This window comes from Malaclemys terrapin, chromosome 3 (genome assembly GCF_027887155.1).
Source record: "Malaclemys terrapin pileata isolate rMalTer1 chromosome 3, rMalTer1.hap1, whole genome shotgun sequence".
NCBI classification, from domain to species: domain Eukaryota; kingdom Metazoa; phylum Chordata; order Testudines; family Emydidae; genus Malaclemys; species Malaclemys terrapin.
The window spans coordinates 152,141,159-152,160,592 of NC_071507.1; the positions used below are offsets into that span (position 1 = coordinate 152,141,159).

General features: G+C 37.2%; 1 protein-coding gene across 39 annotated transcripts in view; it reads right to left on the bottom strand.

Moving 5' to 3' along the window:
- RIMS1 (regulating synaptic membrane exocytosis 1) overlaps positions 1-19,434 on the bottom strand; it is a 508,694-nt gene that overhangs the window by 178,805 nt on the left and 310,455 nt on the right. For 27 of the 39 annotated variants that reach the window (XM_054023390.1, XM_054023379.1, XM_054023378.1 and 24 more), the window contains 8 exons: positions 14,105-14,151; positions 12,747-12,859; positions 10,744-10,874; positions 9,755-9,926; positions 9,467-9,623; positions 8,306-8,377; positions 3,911-4,067; positions 1,632-1,757 (listed from right to left, as the gene is read on the bottom strand). In XM_054023390.1, the coding sequence (XP_053879365.1) occupies positions 1,632-1,757; positions 3,911-4,067; positions 8,306-8,377; positions 9,467-9,623; positions 9,755-9,926; positions 10,744-10,874; positions 12,747-12,859; positions 14,105-14,151 (975 nt within the window). The remainder of the gene's footprint in view (positions 1-1,631; positions 1,758-3,910; positions 4,068-8,305; positions 8,378-9,466; positions 9,624-9,754; positions 9,927-10,743; positions 10,875-12,746; positions 12,860-14,104; positions 14,152-19,434) is intronic. The other 12 variants (XM_054023392.1, XM_054023381.1, XM_054023389.1 and 9 more) reach the window with 1 other exon arrangement.

Consider the following 19,434-nt stretch of genomic DNA (forward strand, 5'->3'; position numbering starts at 1 on the left):
CAAAGGTTAGCTGGAGCACCTGGATGGAAAATGAAGGGGGGCTGGAGGAAGCCTCTGGACAGCTATTGAATGAACATGGAGTTACCTGTATAGGTTTATCTGCCAGGTAGTCTCAGACATCTAATAATGAAGTTGTGGCCTGATTAAAACCATATCAAGTGTCTCCTGTCCTCCTTTAAGAATAGCTGGACAACAGAATTTTATTTAGGGGTGGGAGTGAAACAAGACTGTTGCAGCTGCTGTCTCTCGGAGAAGAAACTCCTGGCAAAGGTACAGGGGGCCCTCAGGATAGCAACACTCCCCCACCCCCCCATTTATCCATCAAAAGCTGGCTTCTCAAAGCAAGCGGAGGAGAATAGAAAACTCTCTTTCCTCAGTCAGAGTCCCACCCCAGCAGCACCCCTCCCTTGACTCTGCTCTGATGGCTTCTGCTTCAGACAGCATCAGAGCAGAACCCCAAAGCCCTTCCATCCAAGCAGGAAGGGACGAGATGATCCAAGAACACAGTCAGGATTTTTGTTTTTGACTGTGGGATATTTTGCATATACTTTTATTGTCTAAATTTGCGCCTAGGAATATGAGTCACCCTTGAATGTCCCCCACTCCCTTTCAACCTCTACTTATGAGGAAGAATACTAAGGAAAGTGTTCAATAAAAATATGTATATTGAGTACATAACTACTTTACAATAAAGAATAAAATGAAACATACATATAAAGTGGAAAACACTGCAGTGTTAGCATCTTAACTGTAAAATTGATTTTTTTATGATTAAAAAGCATTTCAATTCACCTCTAAGAAGAAAATCAGTGGTACAATCCAACTTATACAATTCTGTACATATTTCTTGCCTACTTTTATTGTATGCCATGGTAAAACAAGTCTCAAGAAATTAAAACTATCAACACCACGTATTAATGTCTAGATGTAAGTTATCTCATTTAAAATTTGAAAAGGCAAGATCATATACAAAACTGAATTAGGGATCACTGCAGAGGCCATTTGCTATTAAATTACTATGTTGCTTCAAAACCGGACAAAAGTTCCAGAAATATTTGCAGTTTTATTCCCTTCTCCCATTTCTTCACCCTACTACAGACGGCATTGTTAATAGTAGGCTTGAGGAATCATTTTAAAATAGTAACACCAGGACTGATTTTGTCACCCTTACTCACATTGATAGGACTATTGACAAAGTAAGGGTAGCAGAATATAGACCACTATGATTTAGCTATATGCCGTTTTCCCACAAAATAAGTAAGTGACCTACAAATATGAACAACCAGAGTCACCATTATGTTTCCAAGTACTGCACCAAAATTTGTTCCTATGATTTCTATGTATAAACAAGGCAAAATTCCTGGTTTATTCTTCCTCCCTCTTTTCATATTCTATGCTACAAAAATTATTTTCAGTATGAATATAGAACCTATTCCTTATCTGTTGCCTAATACTGATAAAAGCACTTTTTCTCCCCTAGTGTTGTAATCATGATTGTTCTTGTCAGTTATGACCATTCCTTTCCCCTTTCCCATTAACCCAAATGTGCATTCAAACAAGTACATTCAAACACTAGCCAAAAAGACAAAGACACTTCTATACATGTTCATAAGTTTAAGTTGAAAACATACCTTTCGTGATCTGACAAATACTGGCTATCCATTTCTCTGGACCTGCGATCAACTGGACTTCGGGAGGCATCATGGTGTCTAGTTGGAGAACGTGATCTTCTCATTTGATGAATTTCATCTAAACTCCTAGAAGTGTTTATATAATACATATTTGTATGATGGTTTTCTTCTCCCCATAGTTAACACAGTTTAACAGGTTACAAGGTTACAAGTTGCCTGCTGGAAGGTTTCTCCTTAATGTATGACTTTTCAAAAATATTAGCTCTTTGGGAAAAAACCCTCATTTAGCATGGGTAACAGTATTTTTTACCCTTTTTAGAATTAAATTCTTTGTGAACACAGAACTCAGCAATGTTAATGGAGGACATGTTCCTGTATTTGGAGAATAGTTAGCAAGAATTCATTTTGAAGTTTATGGTTTTATAGTTTCATACCTAGGTTTCCAAAGGCAGAGTCCCGGGCTGTGGACCCTGGTCAGTGGAAAGTCCTTGCAGCAGAAAGAAGTGTCTGTGACTACCCTTCAGCAAGGGTTAGGGTGGGACATGGTAGACCACAGGTAGTCTGCACTATCCCTAAAGTGTGTGGCACTGCATAGGAAGGGGCTGTGACTGTACATCTTCCAGAAGTTTCTGACCTGCTACGGAGTCTGACCTAAAAGTTCTCTTCCTATGGTGAAATTCCTGAGGGAAAGCAGCAGTGGAAATACCACTGATCACTTGAAAGGCTGATTCCTGCCTCTTCCCCCCCATTAGGGGCAGTAACTGCAACTCTTATAGGAGGGACCAAGATGCAGCCCTCTGTGCCAGTGGGAGTGAATCAAGCCATATGTTTATACTGAGTTTCATTGTTTTGCTGACAGACTGAAAGTACCTGACTGTTTTTCCAAGAAGAACTCAAACTTCGTTTTCTAAAAGGGAAGTGAAAGGTTGTATGGCCTTTCAGCTAGGTGTGAGGAATAAAAAGAGGGGTCGGCCTCATAGCCTGTGCTGTGGAGGAACACATTTCTTAAGTGCAACTCAGTCTCCCACTGTAAGGCCAGGAAAGACTGGCTGGCACCTTTGCAGTTAGTTCACTTGGATGGGATGGAGAATCTAGTGCCACTCTGGATTAAGTAATTCTGGAGCCAGCATGTGATTGGCGCTGAAGAAAGTCTCTTATACTCATCTATGATCCAAGGGATGTTATCTGCAATACAAGCCTTGGCTACACTAGAACATGTATCCTTGTTACAGTAGCTGTCAGCATCAATACTACTATTGTATTTAAACAATCATATGAATAGGGCTCTATCATTTTTTTACCATCATGTCAAAATGCATGAGCCCTGTTTACATTAGTGGCTACTACCAAGTATAACTGCAATATTGCTAGCTGTTGCTCTATTGCAGGTACCAAGATTTCTAGTGTAGACACCTCCAAAGGACAGAGGAGTGAAAACTGAGAATGAGTGGATGAGGCTACGGGTTTCAAGAGAGGTTCAGAGAAGCTCCCTCTCCTCTCCCTTCCTCTATACAGAGAAATGAAGGAGGTTGGTCAAGTTTTGAGTCTACCAACCCTGGCAATATCTACATCTGAAAATGTAAAGCACACAACACATTTTTATGAATGTAAAGCAGGAAAAAAACAAAAGAGATTCACTTATTTATTACATGTTGCCTACCAGAAGTTACACATACAGGAACTATACACTTAACTTTATAGCCAGTCTAAATGTTATCATTGTTCTCTGAAATATATCTTACGTTAAATATCATTTGGTATTTTATTGTTCTCTCTCTAACTAAACAAATCCCATAAAAAGAATCTTAGAATGTAATTTGTAGGAATTGGTAACTTCAGATTACTCTTACTTGCAAAATCAGTTCATTCATGGTTATTAATGGTATATTTTATTTATTATTTATAGCACACACAGTGGACTCACAAAAGGCATGGTCTCTACCTGAAAAAGCTTCCAATCTAAATTTTAGATACAACACAATGACCAAAATGATAAACAGTAGGGAGGATGTCAGGTAAGGAAAGATTAGGGTTACAGTATTGCAATTAACAAGGAAGTAACTTGATGGGTGCTTTAAATAGAGGATTAAGGATGTGATAGGCTTCAAACAATTTATATGCTTCAATATTAAACTAACACATGAAGAAAAAGTAATACACTGTGAAAAATAATGAAGAGTTCAATCAGATGAAAGTGACATAGAACCTCTGCTTGGTTACACAAATTTTGAATCACCAAAGTGTTTCAGTAACTAATGTTGCTAACTTGTGAACCCTACCTCTGTAATGGCACATTTGGTAAACGTGAACGGGTCCTGCCCTGATCATCACCACGGTGAGGAGATACAGATCGTGAACGATGATGTGTTGTTCTTTGCTGTTCTGGCACAGTTAACGTTGTAGATCTACTTTCTCTAGTATTAGATCTATAACCTACTGGTAAAAGTGCAACAAAATGATGTTAGACAGTAAGGATCTGGGTCTGCAAACATGCAGGTAATGGTTGGTCTTTCCAGGAAAGCACATCTAAATGATTACAAGATTTTCAAGTAGTCATTTAGCCTTTGTAAATCCTGAAATGTCATGCAGCCAGGATTAATTACTAGCATTACCTTTAAATGTAATGTGTGTATATGTATAGAGGCAGAGAAACTGAGAGGAGTTTGGGTGCATACTGGGATATCCCTGGGGAGGGGGGGCTTCAACATGTCACCTGAATTGGGGGATATTACCTAAAATCTAATGCCTTAAGTATTACTGCTCACTGGAGGTCACTTCTTCAAGTGACATGGTAATTGTTCTACACTGTGAACCCCAACCCCATTCAGTGTTTGTTTTATGAAATCAAAGCAATTTAGGTTATTTTCATCTAAACTACTTGCCCACCATGAATGGGAGAAGCAGCTGGTAAGGAACAGAAAAGCATCCCTGAGGTAAAGAGATGTCCTTCGAGCCAGTTTCAGCTGAGTTCTAAGTAAACCGGACCAGAGTCACCCTTATTGCAACGAACATAAAAGTATTGACATTACATTAAACATAATAATTGGATACCACAGATACTGTATAAGTAATTTTCCTGTGAATAATATGAGTGAACAGCAAATGGTTTGCTAAGTAAAATTTTTTAAAAATTGTTTAGAATTAAAAATCATTATCAGAATGTTTGTCCAATTTTAAAAATTGTTTTATCAACATTTCCAAACAAAAATACTTGAGCAGCAGCTTATTGTTCATTTAACTATCAAGAGTAGTATTCAGCATATAATTTTTGTTCTTCTTCAATATTTACATTATGGAAGTACCAAAATCCCCCCAAAGGACTGTGGATACCCTGCTATGCAATATACAAACCAAAGGTTCCCAGAGTTTGCAATTTCATGCAACAATTGAGCACATGGCATACCTGATTGAATGCTTAGATTTTGGAGAAATCATTAGCTATGGCAAGGAACAATCTGAACTCCTGCTTTAGCAACAGAGTGGAAAGAGAAATTCCTTTTGAACAACTGTGTTATATTTTTTAAAAGTCAACACAGGTTCTGTATTCACATGATTCTGAGATGTTTAATACTACAAAAATGTGTAACGTACAAAGGTGGCAGCTCCCTTAAAACAACACTTTCCCCTATTCTGTAGTACTTTGGCATTGTTACTTCAACACCAAGAAACAATTAACAATGGTAAGAATAACTTTAGCATAGAGCTTCATAATTACCATAACAACAATATAGTTGGTAATGTAACCACTGAGGTAGCAAAGGGACAAAGAGGCCTTGGAAGGAAAAAAATAAATTCAATTTTCTTACACATTATAGGCTAGATTATGCCACCCTTACTCATGCTGAGGAGCACCTTAATCCCAGTCGAGTCCTACTGTAGTCAATAGCACTACTAAGGAAGCAAGATACTGCTTACTCAGTGTGAGTAAGGCTGGCAGTATCCGGTCTTAAAAAATTTGGCAATGGGATTTCCAGGAAGAGATGTTGAACAAGCAAGTGTACAGTCTAAGCTGAATGAAGTGAAGTAGTTTGGGGTTTAGCGATAGTGTGAAATCCTGGCCTCATTAAAGATAATGAGAGTTTTCCCTCTGGATTCAGTGTAAGTTGTCAACATAGAGGCAGGAGCTGATGTGTGACTAGATGAGCTTGCTCAATGAAAGGGCAGAATCCTGAAAGACTTAAGGCAGAAAAGAAGGAGGGACTCCCAAGAGATAGAAAAATGAGACTGGAGAGATAGGAAGAGACCACGAAAGCAAGAATTTCTTCAAGGAGGGAGTGATCCATTATGTTAATGGCAGTCATTTAATGTCAGTTATCTATCTAGAAACTTTTAATGAACCTTATGGCCATCTGATATTGTATCTCTGCTAAATATATATTTGATTCACACACATGATATACTGTTTCAAAGCCTGGAATAAATCATTTGTAAATCTCTTTTTTTAAAAAGAACAAGTTAGGATAAAGCAACAAAATATGGGACCTTAATTGTTTTTCCTCATTTGTAGATTGTCTGATAGCAAGTTTCAAATGTTAACTTTGGATGCCATTAGAATTGCACCAAATCAGAGAATCAAATATTAAAAGATGGAAAGAGAAAAAAGAAAAGTGTAGCAAAAAGACTCACATCAGGACCATACCTTACACACACACATCCTTTAGCTTTTGTTTAATTATCTTGTTATCACTTCACAGATGTCTCCAACCCAACAGCCATCTGATACTGCATGTGTGAAAGTTATGTTCAAAAATAATTTGGGGACTTAGCTTCTCAGGCAATCTGAGATTGATGCATAACAATGACGATGTTTTCCACCCGCAGCAGCAGAGTTGAGTCTCACTTGCTGTTTAATTCTAACTTGTGTGTCTTAATATAAGTTTAGCATTGCACCTTCCTTTATCAGACCATTTTTTTTCATTTATAAAATTTGCCCTTTCTTAAGAGCTCTGGCTGCATACATAAATGTAGTAAAGCATGTAACTTCACATATATATCTACACAGAGATTTCTTCCAGACAGAAACTAGAAGGAAACCAACTCTACAGTCTCTCTCACCCATATCTGACAAATGTCAAAGGAATTAAACATGTTATACACATTAAGTTTTGAAGGCCAGTTAACTTGGTCTCTGTCAGATCAGCTAGTAAAATGGGTTTGCATGAGCTGGTAGAACTAGTTTGGAAATGAGTTTCTTCCAACCAGCCTACTCACATTAATTTAGCAACCGTTAGAATCAACCCAACTGTCATGGATGCCAGAGATTTCAAAAGCAGAGAGATGGTCTCTGAGACAGCAAAGGCCCAAGTTACATATGGCTCATGAATTCTTCAAAGTACAATGGGACACTTAGGCACCGAACTACTAATGACTTTCAGTGGGACTTAGGCATCTAAGTGCTATTTGAGCCTTTGAAAATCTATTTCAATGAGTGCTGTTGTCATATACATTTTGAAAGACTGCTTTGTGGGATGGAAGATAGGTCATTGCAGATGGGGAATTGTTTCCCAGAATGAACTGGTAAGTGAAAAGCCCCATATAGTTAAAATAGTGCAGCCTTAGAGATGAGTAAGGGATTACACATGCCAATATCTGTACCCCCATCTGCAAAAGGAAATAAAGTAATGTGAAAAAATGATGGAAATCATTTTATTTAAAATATTTTTCTATTTTATTTGATGAAAGAATGAAGAAAATCACTCCATTAAACATAATACTAGTGCTACGGATATTGGGACAAATTCTCTTCTTGATTACTCAGGCACAACCCTATTAAAGTACTAATGCTTTGCACTGATGTAAATGAGAGCAGAGTTTAGCCCATTCAGCAATGCAGTGATATTTCACACAAATGGCAAAAATGCAATGAATAACTGCTGTTTGTAGGTTATTTTAATCATAGATTAATAGGGAGAACTTTTCAAATACTACCACATTTTTAGTATGTTCAGTAACTTTCACAAGTAACTTTTACATAGAAAACCTGATTTAGCTTGGGTGGGTAAACAGCAACTCTTTACTAGTCTGTCATGAATGGGAGTTTTAATCTTGTGATTTGTGGCAACTGCCAATGAAATATACTTAAGGTATGGTATCTAAAATATGCCCCAATGTTTTAGTTTATTGAATATACAAAGGGTGCTACCCTAAAATGGGGTCAAGATATTCTCTCTCTATATTTATACATTTATGCACATTTACGGTAATGATAATTCATGAATACTTATGAAAAGTATAAAAGATATAGCCATGCCACATGCATTTTAATTTGCAACCATGCATTTTAAATATATTCCAAGGAGGATTGCATTATATCTGGGTTTCAAGCAAGAAGCAAAATAAAAAAAATGCAATGGATATTGAAATTTTAATTAGTATTTTAACTGAATTCTTAGAATTAAAATTGTAGTTTCACTTATGCTTAGAGCATTGTGAAGTAACAAACAAACAGCTTTGAATCATCTAATGCAAAATCCAAACAGTCACATCTAAACAAAAATATTAATGAGTAAATAAAAGTACATTTTAATTTAATTTAGAAGGAAAGACACCACAGAGTAACTAGTCATACTGTTTTCTCCATAATACAATCTCCAAAACCAGCATCCTGGAAAATTAGAGGGGGAGGAGGGAAGGAACAGCAAAAAGAAGCAGGACCATGCTCTTCACCCACGCACCTGGAGGAACTACTCCAATACCATCATCAACATCATAATCTGAGATGTCACTATCACTGATTCGCTGAGATCCTGCACAACAGTAAGGCAAATAAATACCTGTATATCTGGTTGTATTGGAAAATGTAAAAATATGTTTAAATAAAAACTCTAGTTATTCCTGTGATTCAAACATAGGGTGATTTTATATTTAAACAATATGAAATGAGAATTAAACTGAATTTAGAGGGCATAGTCTGGTATCTATATGCTTATTTTTTTAATGCACCAGTTTCAACAGTATCTAGTTGGTACAGCTCCTACGAGTGCATCAGTTAATTATGAAGTTATGCACTGGCTGGAATTTATTAGCTTCCTTACTCTGACTCTTCTTAATAGACTGGTAAAAGATCAGAAAAAATAACAGAGAAAATATCTTTAGAATTTGTTCTGTATTTCTTTCATATTTTTAAAATATAATTTAATTTCAGTAGAGTTGACGAGCTGCAGCTATTTCCATATAGCAGTTATTTCAACTCATACTATGTAAGCCTTGGGATGCTATGGCTCTGAGAAATGCCACTTTTTAAAAACCATTGTTTTCACATTTAAAGTCTCAACAAAGTCTGATCAGAGAAAGACAGGTTTTGACTATTGTACTATTTTGTGATTTTCATCTTCCCAAACACACACATACAAACACTTTCTGTGTAGCAAAAGTAAGTTTTATATCTGGACAAGAAGTGTGTTAGAGGTTGAAATGATCAATATACTAAAAGCTGTTCCCAAACTTTAGAGTTCTTGAAGCTTTTTTTTTTTTTTTTTTTTTTAAGACCCAACATTTAGTAATAATAAAAACATCCCAATTTCCTTGTTAAAATCATTTATTATGCTCAGTTCAGTGTTTAACAAAGACAGCTATGCAAAAACTAACGTTTCAAACTATAGGTAATTCCAACAAATTTTGCCAACCTGGAAGTTGCAAACCACAGTGGAGTTGATTAGGAACTGTAATAGTTTTTCCATTTCCAATTGTATTTTTGGTTATGTTTTGGAAAGAATATCTTTATTTTTGAATATGGCTGCCAAAACTTCATCTAAACATTATTACAGCATAACTGATTGTCATAAATCATTCCCAAATTAAAACTGAAAAAGGACAGCGATAGCATTTGGACCTACTTTGTAATTTTTTGCTAGTGCTTTCTCCACCATGGACATGTCTCCGTGGCATGAAAGGTGATGGCTGAGGCAGAGGTAGTGAGGATTCATCATGTGTCTGCAGCTTATACCAATGTGGTTCATCATCTAAAAGTGCTGTCTCCAGCTCTATAAGGATCTGGGGGAAAATTTATCAAACTTAATCTTAGTTTAAAACTGCATAGCATTATTTTTTAAAATACAGAAATATTTTATATTTTAAGCATATAAGAAAGTCTAACTATTTTGTAATGCCATTGTATATATCACCTCTCCAAGAAATTCACTCTCTTCTTCTTGTACTCTTGGCTGGTCCCATACGGTTATTTCTAACATTCGTTCTCTAAAATCTCTACGATGTACATGTGAATAGAGAAAAGTTTGGTTCCATTTTGGTTCTAGGCTTTTCTTTACTGTTTTGGTCCTCCTTTTACTTTTATCACTGAAACATAAACAGTCTTGTAAATTATAATGCAAAAACAGGTCACATACTGCCATCTAGTAACCAAGACTATAATTGTTTTCATCCTTTCTGATTTAAACATTATGATTACTAGGCTTGGCAGCATTCAGTTTGTATTTTTTTATAATTATGATGGATATCATCAATGTTTATTTTAAAGCATTTTTCTGTATCTATTTACATTTTCACAGTTGTACAAAATTATGAATTTTAAGCATTTTTCCATTTTTAATTATTTAAATGTTCACAATTGTGGGAAATTATGGGAGGGATTAGACAATGGGGAATACAATAACTATTTAATGATAGGTGATGAGATTCAAAAAAGTTAAAGTTGTATAATTATTAAAACACAATTTGTCAACATCACATGTCAAAATACACAAGGTAAATATCCTTACATCAAACTCTAATAAGTCCTCAAGCAACATTTTTCTTACTTTGCCTATCTGTACATTTCTATTATTATTGATGGGAATATTTTTTCATCGGTTTGTAAGTGTACGGTGAAATAGATGTTTACTTACATTTTACTGATAACAAGCCTAATGATCTCTTATGTCTAAAAGGGATCAGTATCTGCTGTGCAGTATTCCAGGTTCAGCCATATTTCCACGGAGCAGATTACTTACAATTTGATATTATGTGATTATAGATGCATGCTAGTTTTATACTTTTTAATGTTCATCTAAACTACAATAAATTATTAAAGGAAAATATCAAAGAAACATGCATTTAAAGTATAATTAACATATTTAAAAAGTTCAGTTGATACATTTTTCACTTGGAATATTACCTTCTATCTGGAAGAAAATACATTTTTACATAAGGATTCCTGGGACGCCCATCTCCTCTAGGTGGCAGATCTGTTGCTTGTAGAACATTTACTATTAACTGATGCCCCACTTTGTCATACCACAGTTTCACCTACAAGATCCAAGTTACCAGAAATTATTCATGAAAATGAAAGTGAAAGTATACAAAATAATTTTTGCTGCCTATCATTAGCCAAAACATAAAATGTTTTTCAGAAGGGCTGACCACTTTTCATACAGCTTTCTACAAGATTTTTTTTCTTCTGTTTTGTGTGAGATTTTAGTTTGGACGTTTTGGGTTTCTTCTGGCAGAAATCACACCATCTCAACACATGAACTAAACAAATGGCTCTCAGCCAATTTGGAAGAACCCATGACAATTACTTCTTCAAGCCTTTTTTTGAATATGCAAAGGCTTTGCACATAGATATTGGATCATGAAATCTCTGGCAATATCACTCTTCAAAAAATCTGACTATTAAATAAAAGTTCCATAGATCTTCATTACATTCTTCAAGTATAACTAACATTTTTAGGTTTCTAACTCACTGAAGCAAAACCTTACAGCACTGAAGGGGGAGTGGGGACACTAGCCATTGTTACCTTTGCTGTCTCAGCTCTGTTTTGCTAAGAGAGAAGTCTTACAGCAGGATGGATGAATATACAGAGAGGCTTACAATATTGCTTCTTTGGGGCCTGACCCTGCAGTCAAACATATATGCCATTGATTTCTGCAGATGGCTGTGTTTACCTGTGAGTCTTCCTGTATATGTGTGTGCTGGCAAGTGGGTAATGAAGTCTTGCAGTGACATGTGATCATGTCATCTGAACTGGAATCCATCTTTAACCTGGTGCTTTTCCAGTGGGGGGGGTGTGGAAACCCAGAGGGACAAAGGGTTCCCGCCTTATGCAAAAGATATATAAAGGGGTGGAAGAGAACAGAGGGGGGAGGAGCCATCATGAAGAATCCCCTAGCTACCACCTGAGCTGGAACAAGAGCTGTATCAGGGGAAAGAATTGTGCCCAGGCCTGGAAGGTGTCCAGTCTGAGAAAAAAATTACTGAAGCATCTCTGAGGGTGAGATTATCTGTATTCAGTTTGATTAGACATAGATTTGCACATTTTATTTTATTTGGTGACTTACTTTGTTCTGTCTAATATAATATATGGAGATATACCTATCTCATAGAACTGGAAGGGACCCTGAAAGGCCATTGAGTCCAGCCACCTGCCTTCACTAGCAGGACCAAGTACTGATTTTGCCCCAGATCCTTAAGTAGCCCCCTCAAGATTGAACTCACAACCCTGGGTTTAGTAGGCCAATGCTCAAACCACAGACCTATTCCTCCCCCCTACTACTTGAAACCACTTAAATCCTACTTTCTGTATTTAATAAAATCACTTTTTTCCTTATTAATTAACTCAGAGTATGCATTAATAATTGGGGGAGCAAACAACTGTGCATATCTCTCTGTCAGTGTTATAGACGGCAAAAAATTTATGAGTTGGAAACAGATTTATTTAGGTTTAAACCCCATTGGGAGTTGGGCATCTGAGTGCTAAAGACAAGCACACTTCTGTGAGCTGTTTTCAGGTAAACCTGCAGCTTTGGGGCAAGTAATTCAGACCCTGGGTCTGTGTTGGAGCAGACAGGAGTGTCTGGCTCAGCAAGACAGGGTGCTGGAGTCCTGAGCTGGAAGGGAAAACAGGAGCAGGGGTAGTCTTGGTACATTAGGTGGCAGATCCCAAGGCGGTTTCTGTGATCCAACCCGTCACAAACAGAATAGACCTTCCAAGAATATAACTCTTCAAATGTCCTACACAGATGTGAAACAGAACGAGTGGCAGAAAAGGGATTATTTGCTTTATAATAGATTACCCATGTTATGTAATATAACCAGATATTTCTCAATAGTCACAAAAACAAACAAAATATACTGTAACAGATAAATGGTATTCCCTCTGGGTACTCATATACACTTACAGAAAGCTGCCCTGGTAGGACTTGTGGTGCATCTTTTAGAGCTCCAGGACTAGTTGGAGAAATAACAGAAATAGAAGGCCTTTCCATCTTCTGAGATTCAAAAGAACTTGAACCTAAATGAATGAGAGAAAGAAAATCTCAGACCTAGAACTGATTTGAAGCCAATTTTATTAGATCTGTGCATTACTTTAGTTTTCTAATTATTCATGGCTTGTTTATATGCAGAGTTTCACCAGTTTATTTGAAAGTATGATTTTAAACTTATTTTAGTTAAACTGGTGCAAAAAGCTGTGTGGACACTCCTATTTCAGTTTAAATCAGGCAAATTTTTGTTTAGCTCAAGTAAATTAGGAACAGGTTTAAGCTAAACAAAAATAAGAGTATCCATATGGGTTTGCACCAGTTTAACTAAGCAAGTGCAAGCTTATGTGTAGACAAGGTCTCACTTCTACCTACATTTTGGAATCTCTTATGGGAGATAATCTATCAGGTGCCCCTCACTTCCAGTGGAAGGAGCTTTCTTCCAGCTGTGCCTTATTAAAGACTTCTACTCTCCTGCAAAAACTTATTCACTGGCTGCAGCAGAGAAGTACCCGTAAGTAGGGTTCTCAAGCCCCCTCCTTGGCATTTCCACAGGTCTTCTGCTAAGATTAACATCATCAGCTCCCTGGCGCTTCACTATTCCACACCACCAGGCTCAGCATAAATGCCAGGGCAATACAGAGAGAGCTCTCCCAGCGCTGTAAAAAAAAACACCCCTGTGAGGGGAGTGGCTACTAGTGCTGGGAGCGTGGCTACCAGCGCTGATGCACTGTCTACACTGCCACTTTACAGCGCTGAAACTTGCATCACTCAGGCGGGTGTTTTTTCACATCCCTGAGCGAGTAAGTTTCAGTGCTGTAAAGTGGCAGTGTGGACAAGGCCTAAGACCTTCACAGAGGAGCAAATTCTGGATCAGATAGGGAGAGGTGTGGTCTAGGGATCTGAACAGGGGAAGGTTAATCAGGGATGGGAAATTATGACTCCCTCTGAAGCCTCTGGCAACTTCCTTACTTAACTCCTCTGCCTCATCTTTCTCATAGGTAAAATGAGGATAATAATAGTTACCTTTCTTATAGCGCTGACCTAAAAAGATTAGACAGTCTGGGAGCATGAAAATTGTTGTATCCACATGGTGTTAACACCACCTGGCCCTTTCATAGTTACTATGGAAGAAAGCATTAAAATCCAGCCCAGATTTGAACTATAAATTGAATATTGATTCTAGTTTTACACAATGATACAGGAAACTGACTGGGTTTTTAATGTAAAAATATTTTTGCAATATGTGTGCAGATAAAAACAAAGCATATACTTACTAGACTCTAGTGGAGGATGGGAACTCTCAGGAATCCTTGGAATGTCACTAAAAGAGAAATATACAAAAAAAAAAAATAAGAAACAACTGAACTGCTGCTCCACAGTCCTGGACACACAAAATTAACTACAAAATTTCTGGCACACCTTTTTCAGACATCTGTTAGTTTTTGTTTTAATGGGTTTGTCAATATGTGGTAAGGAAGGGGAATTATTTCAGGACAGCTTGCCACTGTTAACTAATGTGCATGAAACCTTTAATCCCAAAGACGACTTTTTTCAAACGATGAATAAAAACAAACCATGGTCACTATAATGCTAATATTGTAGTTGGAGGTTCCACAATATTTTTACAACCAAAACAGCAAAAGTGTTTTGGAAATGAGAAGTACTATGGCTACTGAAGCTCACTTCTTTTCTCGTCAAATCAAAACAACATAGATTGTAAAACTCACTAGTAATTTTTATACACACGTCTCAAGGAGTTCGCTGAATGAAACCGATGAAAATGTCTTATGACAATAAAGAGAAAAAGCAGATAACATGGGCAATGTTAAACAAAGAAAAGGATAATAATGTATTACTTCAGAGACTATAAATATTAGCATGCAACATATTGCAACTGAATATACACCGACATACAGCACATATACAGACCCACATAGAAAAACAGAGTGGATCAAATTTGGATCTCAGTTACATGAATGTAAATCCAGAGCAACCCCACCGACATCAGCGTTACAATGACTGTCAGAGTCTGGCTGTTATTAATATTTGGCCCTGTAGTACTATTTCCAACAATTTCCAAAATATATTCCAGGAGTAAGAAAGGAAATAAATTTTTTCAATGAGTCACTTAAAAAAAAAAGATTAATCACCCATAATATAATCCAAACTACAAACTGCAATACAATTTACAGCTAAAATTTACAAAAAGTGAAGTCTAAATTTAAGGCACTATCTCCTTACTTAGAGTCTTCAGGTGAAGTGCTGAAGCTGATGAGAGTTGCCAGATATGCAGCACTTTTGAAAATCAGGTAACTTGCTCTGGAATTTTTGTAGGAGCTTAAAGGAGTTGATAAACAAGTCTCACTGAATTTCAATAGGCGTTGGCCATCTAACTCCCTTAGGTTCCTTTGAAAATTCTAGCCCGAGTACCTAATAATTGATTCAGGAGCCTAACTTTAGGGTCTTATTTTTTAAAATCTTGGTCTATATGACAGACAAAAAACAAGCCCAAACTCCAAAGCTATCAGTGAGTATCTCAGTTCAGCTTAAATCTTATGTTATAGTGTATGGAAATGTTTTCCTGTGGCTTGGCTTTGCAGTTCAAGAACGATGTGGTCACCTCAAAACTGATGGAAATAAAGTCATGGAAACAGCATTTTCCATTCTTTAATGTATTCCTGTTTTGCTAAACTACACACACATATGCGTCATTGAGGTGTTGTTAGACATTCTATAGTCAAGGCTGAGTCGATGTCTTCCATTTAAAGAAGTATTTAATTTTTTTTATTTAACCTGGAACTTAGCATATTTAACTACAAAACCTGCAGCATTTACTCAACAGATCCAAAATGATTTTTATACAGGTAATATATTAACTTAATGTTTCTTTCCCATTCCAAACATTTAAAAATATTCCCAATTGAAATGTAGCTTTGTTTGTGTTACAATAACACCTAGACTCTTAAATAAGGACCCCATTGTACTAGGCTGAAAACATGGTCCGGTATGAAAACATGGTCCTTGCCCTGTATCTAAAATGACAAGTTATATTGGAGAGGGTAAGGAGCAAGTTATATTATCAAATATACACATTTCCCTTTTTTTCCTTTACGGTCAAGTGATAACCATCACAAATTGGCTGATCTCTAATAGGCTTCTGAGCAAAGGTGAGACTCAAGGGAAGATTTAAAGGAGGGAAAAGTGCAATGTACAAATATGTTTGTGTCGGATATTACAAAAATGGGCGGTGAAGGCTGGAATCACCTGGAGCAGTAGAGGCAGGAGGACTTGGCAGGAGACACAAGCACTTACAAGTATTTTAGATAGATAGATAGACTTCACCGATTCTTACAGCTTGACTCTTATTTATATTAAAGCCACTTTGCACTGTCAGAGTAGTTCAATGTCAGAGTGGTTGCACTATCTAAGTATAAAATGAGAATGAGAATCAGGCCCTTATGATTTACAAGAAGAAAATTGAATAAGACAGTGAAGGCGAGGGGAAGACACAAGCCAAGGGTTAAAGAGCAGGGAGGAAGACTTAAAGGGGCTTATAGCAGATAACAGAGAACTGGTCTTTGGAGCCAGGCTATGGAAACCGGGGAGTGAGAGAATTAATCATACCTTCTTTGTTTAAAACTTTACATTCCAGGCAGAAAAAGTTTTAACTTTAAGCCCCCTTTGGGCCCACCCCCCCCCCCAAATAAACTTGGGCTGCTCTGGGGGCTGGGACATCCCTTGCATAATTTAGACAGTCTTCGGGGCTCTGTGTCCCTGCTCCTGACATGCTGTTCCTGCCCCCAGCCTCATCCTGGCACCCTGCTCATGTCTGTGACATGCCCCTTACACCAGAGCTTGTAAGCAAGTCACAGAAAAGAGGCTAATGGCTGTACTCTGCAGTTCTTCTCCCATAGCTTGAACTAGAATGTTTAGAGTCCTTTACACCACTCCGGCCCTTGTACTTGGTGAAAGAGGGCAAGAGTAGGGGTCAAGATTTCACCCCAGGAATCTAGGCGATGCATTTAAAGAGTACAAACTCTGCAAGGTTTAGCTGAGACTGAATGGGCAACAGTTCTCTGGCTAATAACACAAATGTGGCATGGCATCCTGTGTTTTTTTATAGCTTAAAGGCCATTTCTGCAGAGAAGTATGATTGACTGTTGTCACTGGACAACGTGGCCAGTGACAGACACCAGGTTATGCTGCTCTTACTGCAGGGATTTGAGAAACCAGCTCAGAAATCATCTTTACTTGGAATCCCTTCAAAATTCTGTACTGACACGACAGGACATTTATTAATGACTAGCAGGAACGGCGCCAGGGTTTTTGGTGCCCTAGGCGGGGGTCCTTCCGCGCTCCTGGTTGGCGGCGGAAATTCTGCGGCGGGGGGGGTCTTTCCACGCTCCAGGTCTTCGGGGCACTTCGGCGGCGGGTCCCGGAACGAGTGAAGGACCCGCCGCAGAATTGCCGACGACGACCTGGAGCGCGGAAGGACACCCCGCCGCCGAACTGTCGCCAAGGGCAGCAAAATGCCTCCCCACCTCCCTCTGGTGCCCTACGCGACCGCCTACGTTGCCTAAATGGAAGCACCGGCCCTGATAACTAGCATGCACTATAATATAGTCTGTGAATCAGATTGTGTGACTCTTAGCCATGGAAGGCACCACTTATTTATAGAAGCGTAAATGATGTGCACATGAAAATGGATAATAATTTTACCTCTACTGGTCTTCAAGAAATAATAATATATGGTGTGCCATTAAGGATAAAATTAAAATTTCAATGTCAACCCATATTTCCTACGGTATATCTTTATTAATTATTATTATTATTACTTGTCCAGAGGCACCAGTCAGGATTGGGAATTTTTTTTTGCTAGTTGCTTTACAAACATATAGAAAGACAGGATCCCTGTTCTGAAGACTTTACTATATAAGAAAGTAGATTAAATTGTGTATTAAACAAAGGAAGATCTCTATTAATAGCTGAAAATTAAGATTCACTTTCATGAATTTGGAGTCACCACGTAATTCAGGTGGCAAAGCAAAAAAGAAGCTACAAGAGATCTGTCAATCCAAAAGCAAACAACAATAATAATGTTCTTCCAATACTACAGTTTATTTCAAATATAACATTTCAGAATTAAGGAAAATAATTATTTTTAAGGTGCATTGTTTTTTTGTTAGCCTTTATCAAAATTTCTTCTGTTGTAAATTGTGTGTGATTGACCATTTAAAAATGACAGACAGGTCAATCTCACTCTGAGTGAAGTCAAAGGAAATTTATCTTTTGACTGCAATAATTGCATGATTAAGTCTTTAATGAAGCCTTTCATTTCAAGTTATATGCTCCAGTCCATTTGTGACATTTATTTGTTCTTTCCAGTTATTAGTGCCAGTAGGAAACAGCTGTAAGTAGTGAAATGATTGATTGATTGAATGAATGAATGATTACAGCAGAGGGACATTTCTAGGTAGTGTGTCAAATCCTACTCTGATTTAATAATATAGTAATACTGAAGCCTCTCATATGAATACTCATATGATTATAGTGAGCAGGATTTGGTCTACAATATTTTTCCCTCTTACTGCAAGAAAATATCCATTGATCAAACCATATGTTGAAGCAAATAATCACATTTGGGTTGTTCTATTCACAAGTGCAATAAAAACTGTCAAATTCATCACTATAAGATCTAAAGAGGTACATTCCTGACATCCATAAAAAAAAATTTGCAGTGCACTTAGTATGATACATTCTAATTACTCAGCAATTGCATTTTATGTACAATTCTTCTTCAAGAAAGCTTTACAGAACATTTTCATGCTTTTGAAAGTTATTATAATTATCTCATTTATTCATCTACTCTACCGGTCAGTTATCTTACAAATTATTTACCATATGTAATGAAGTATTTAAAAATATGTCAGTGTTACTATCTCTAAAGCTGCACTATCTGCAAGTGCCAGTTTAACAATATTCTATTACTTGGCATCTTCTTTCTGTATTTCTGCCTCAATTGCTCAAGTCATTTAATTATTTTGCACATTCTCCTCCACCCAAAAAAACACTGAGGTCCAATCTAGGCCCAATGAAATACATACCGGTTTTGCTACACAGTTAAGTGTGGGAAAGTTTGGACCTAAGACTATAAAAATCTCAATAAAGTTTGTTTGGTTTTGGTATTCTTACGATTTAGAGTCTGATTCTACAGTCTTCACCTGGGAAAATCTCCTTATTAAAGTACATGGGTGAGTTTGCCTGAATAAGGAATGCAGCTTTAGGTTTTTATATGTGCCGCAGTTACTATCGTAATGCTGATTTCAGTTTCTGAATAACAAATTCACAGTCAGGCTTTCACTTTCCATTTAAAAGGCCACTCTCAAGATGGCAGTCCAAAAATTGTATCTTCTCTGACCTACTTTTTCTTGAAGTACCAATGTAGAGTAATTTTGTGTATGTATAGTGGTCTCCATTAAAAAAAACCAACCCTTCAACATCTACCAAATGTAACCATTCCACAGCATCACAGGTACATTAACACCTGGTAAATACTAAACAATCATTCTATGTTAACTAAACCAGCGGTTTATTGTCAAGCACA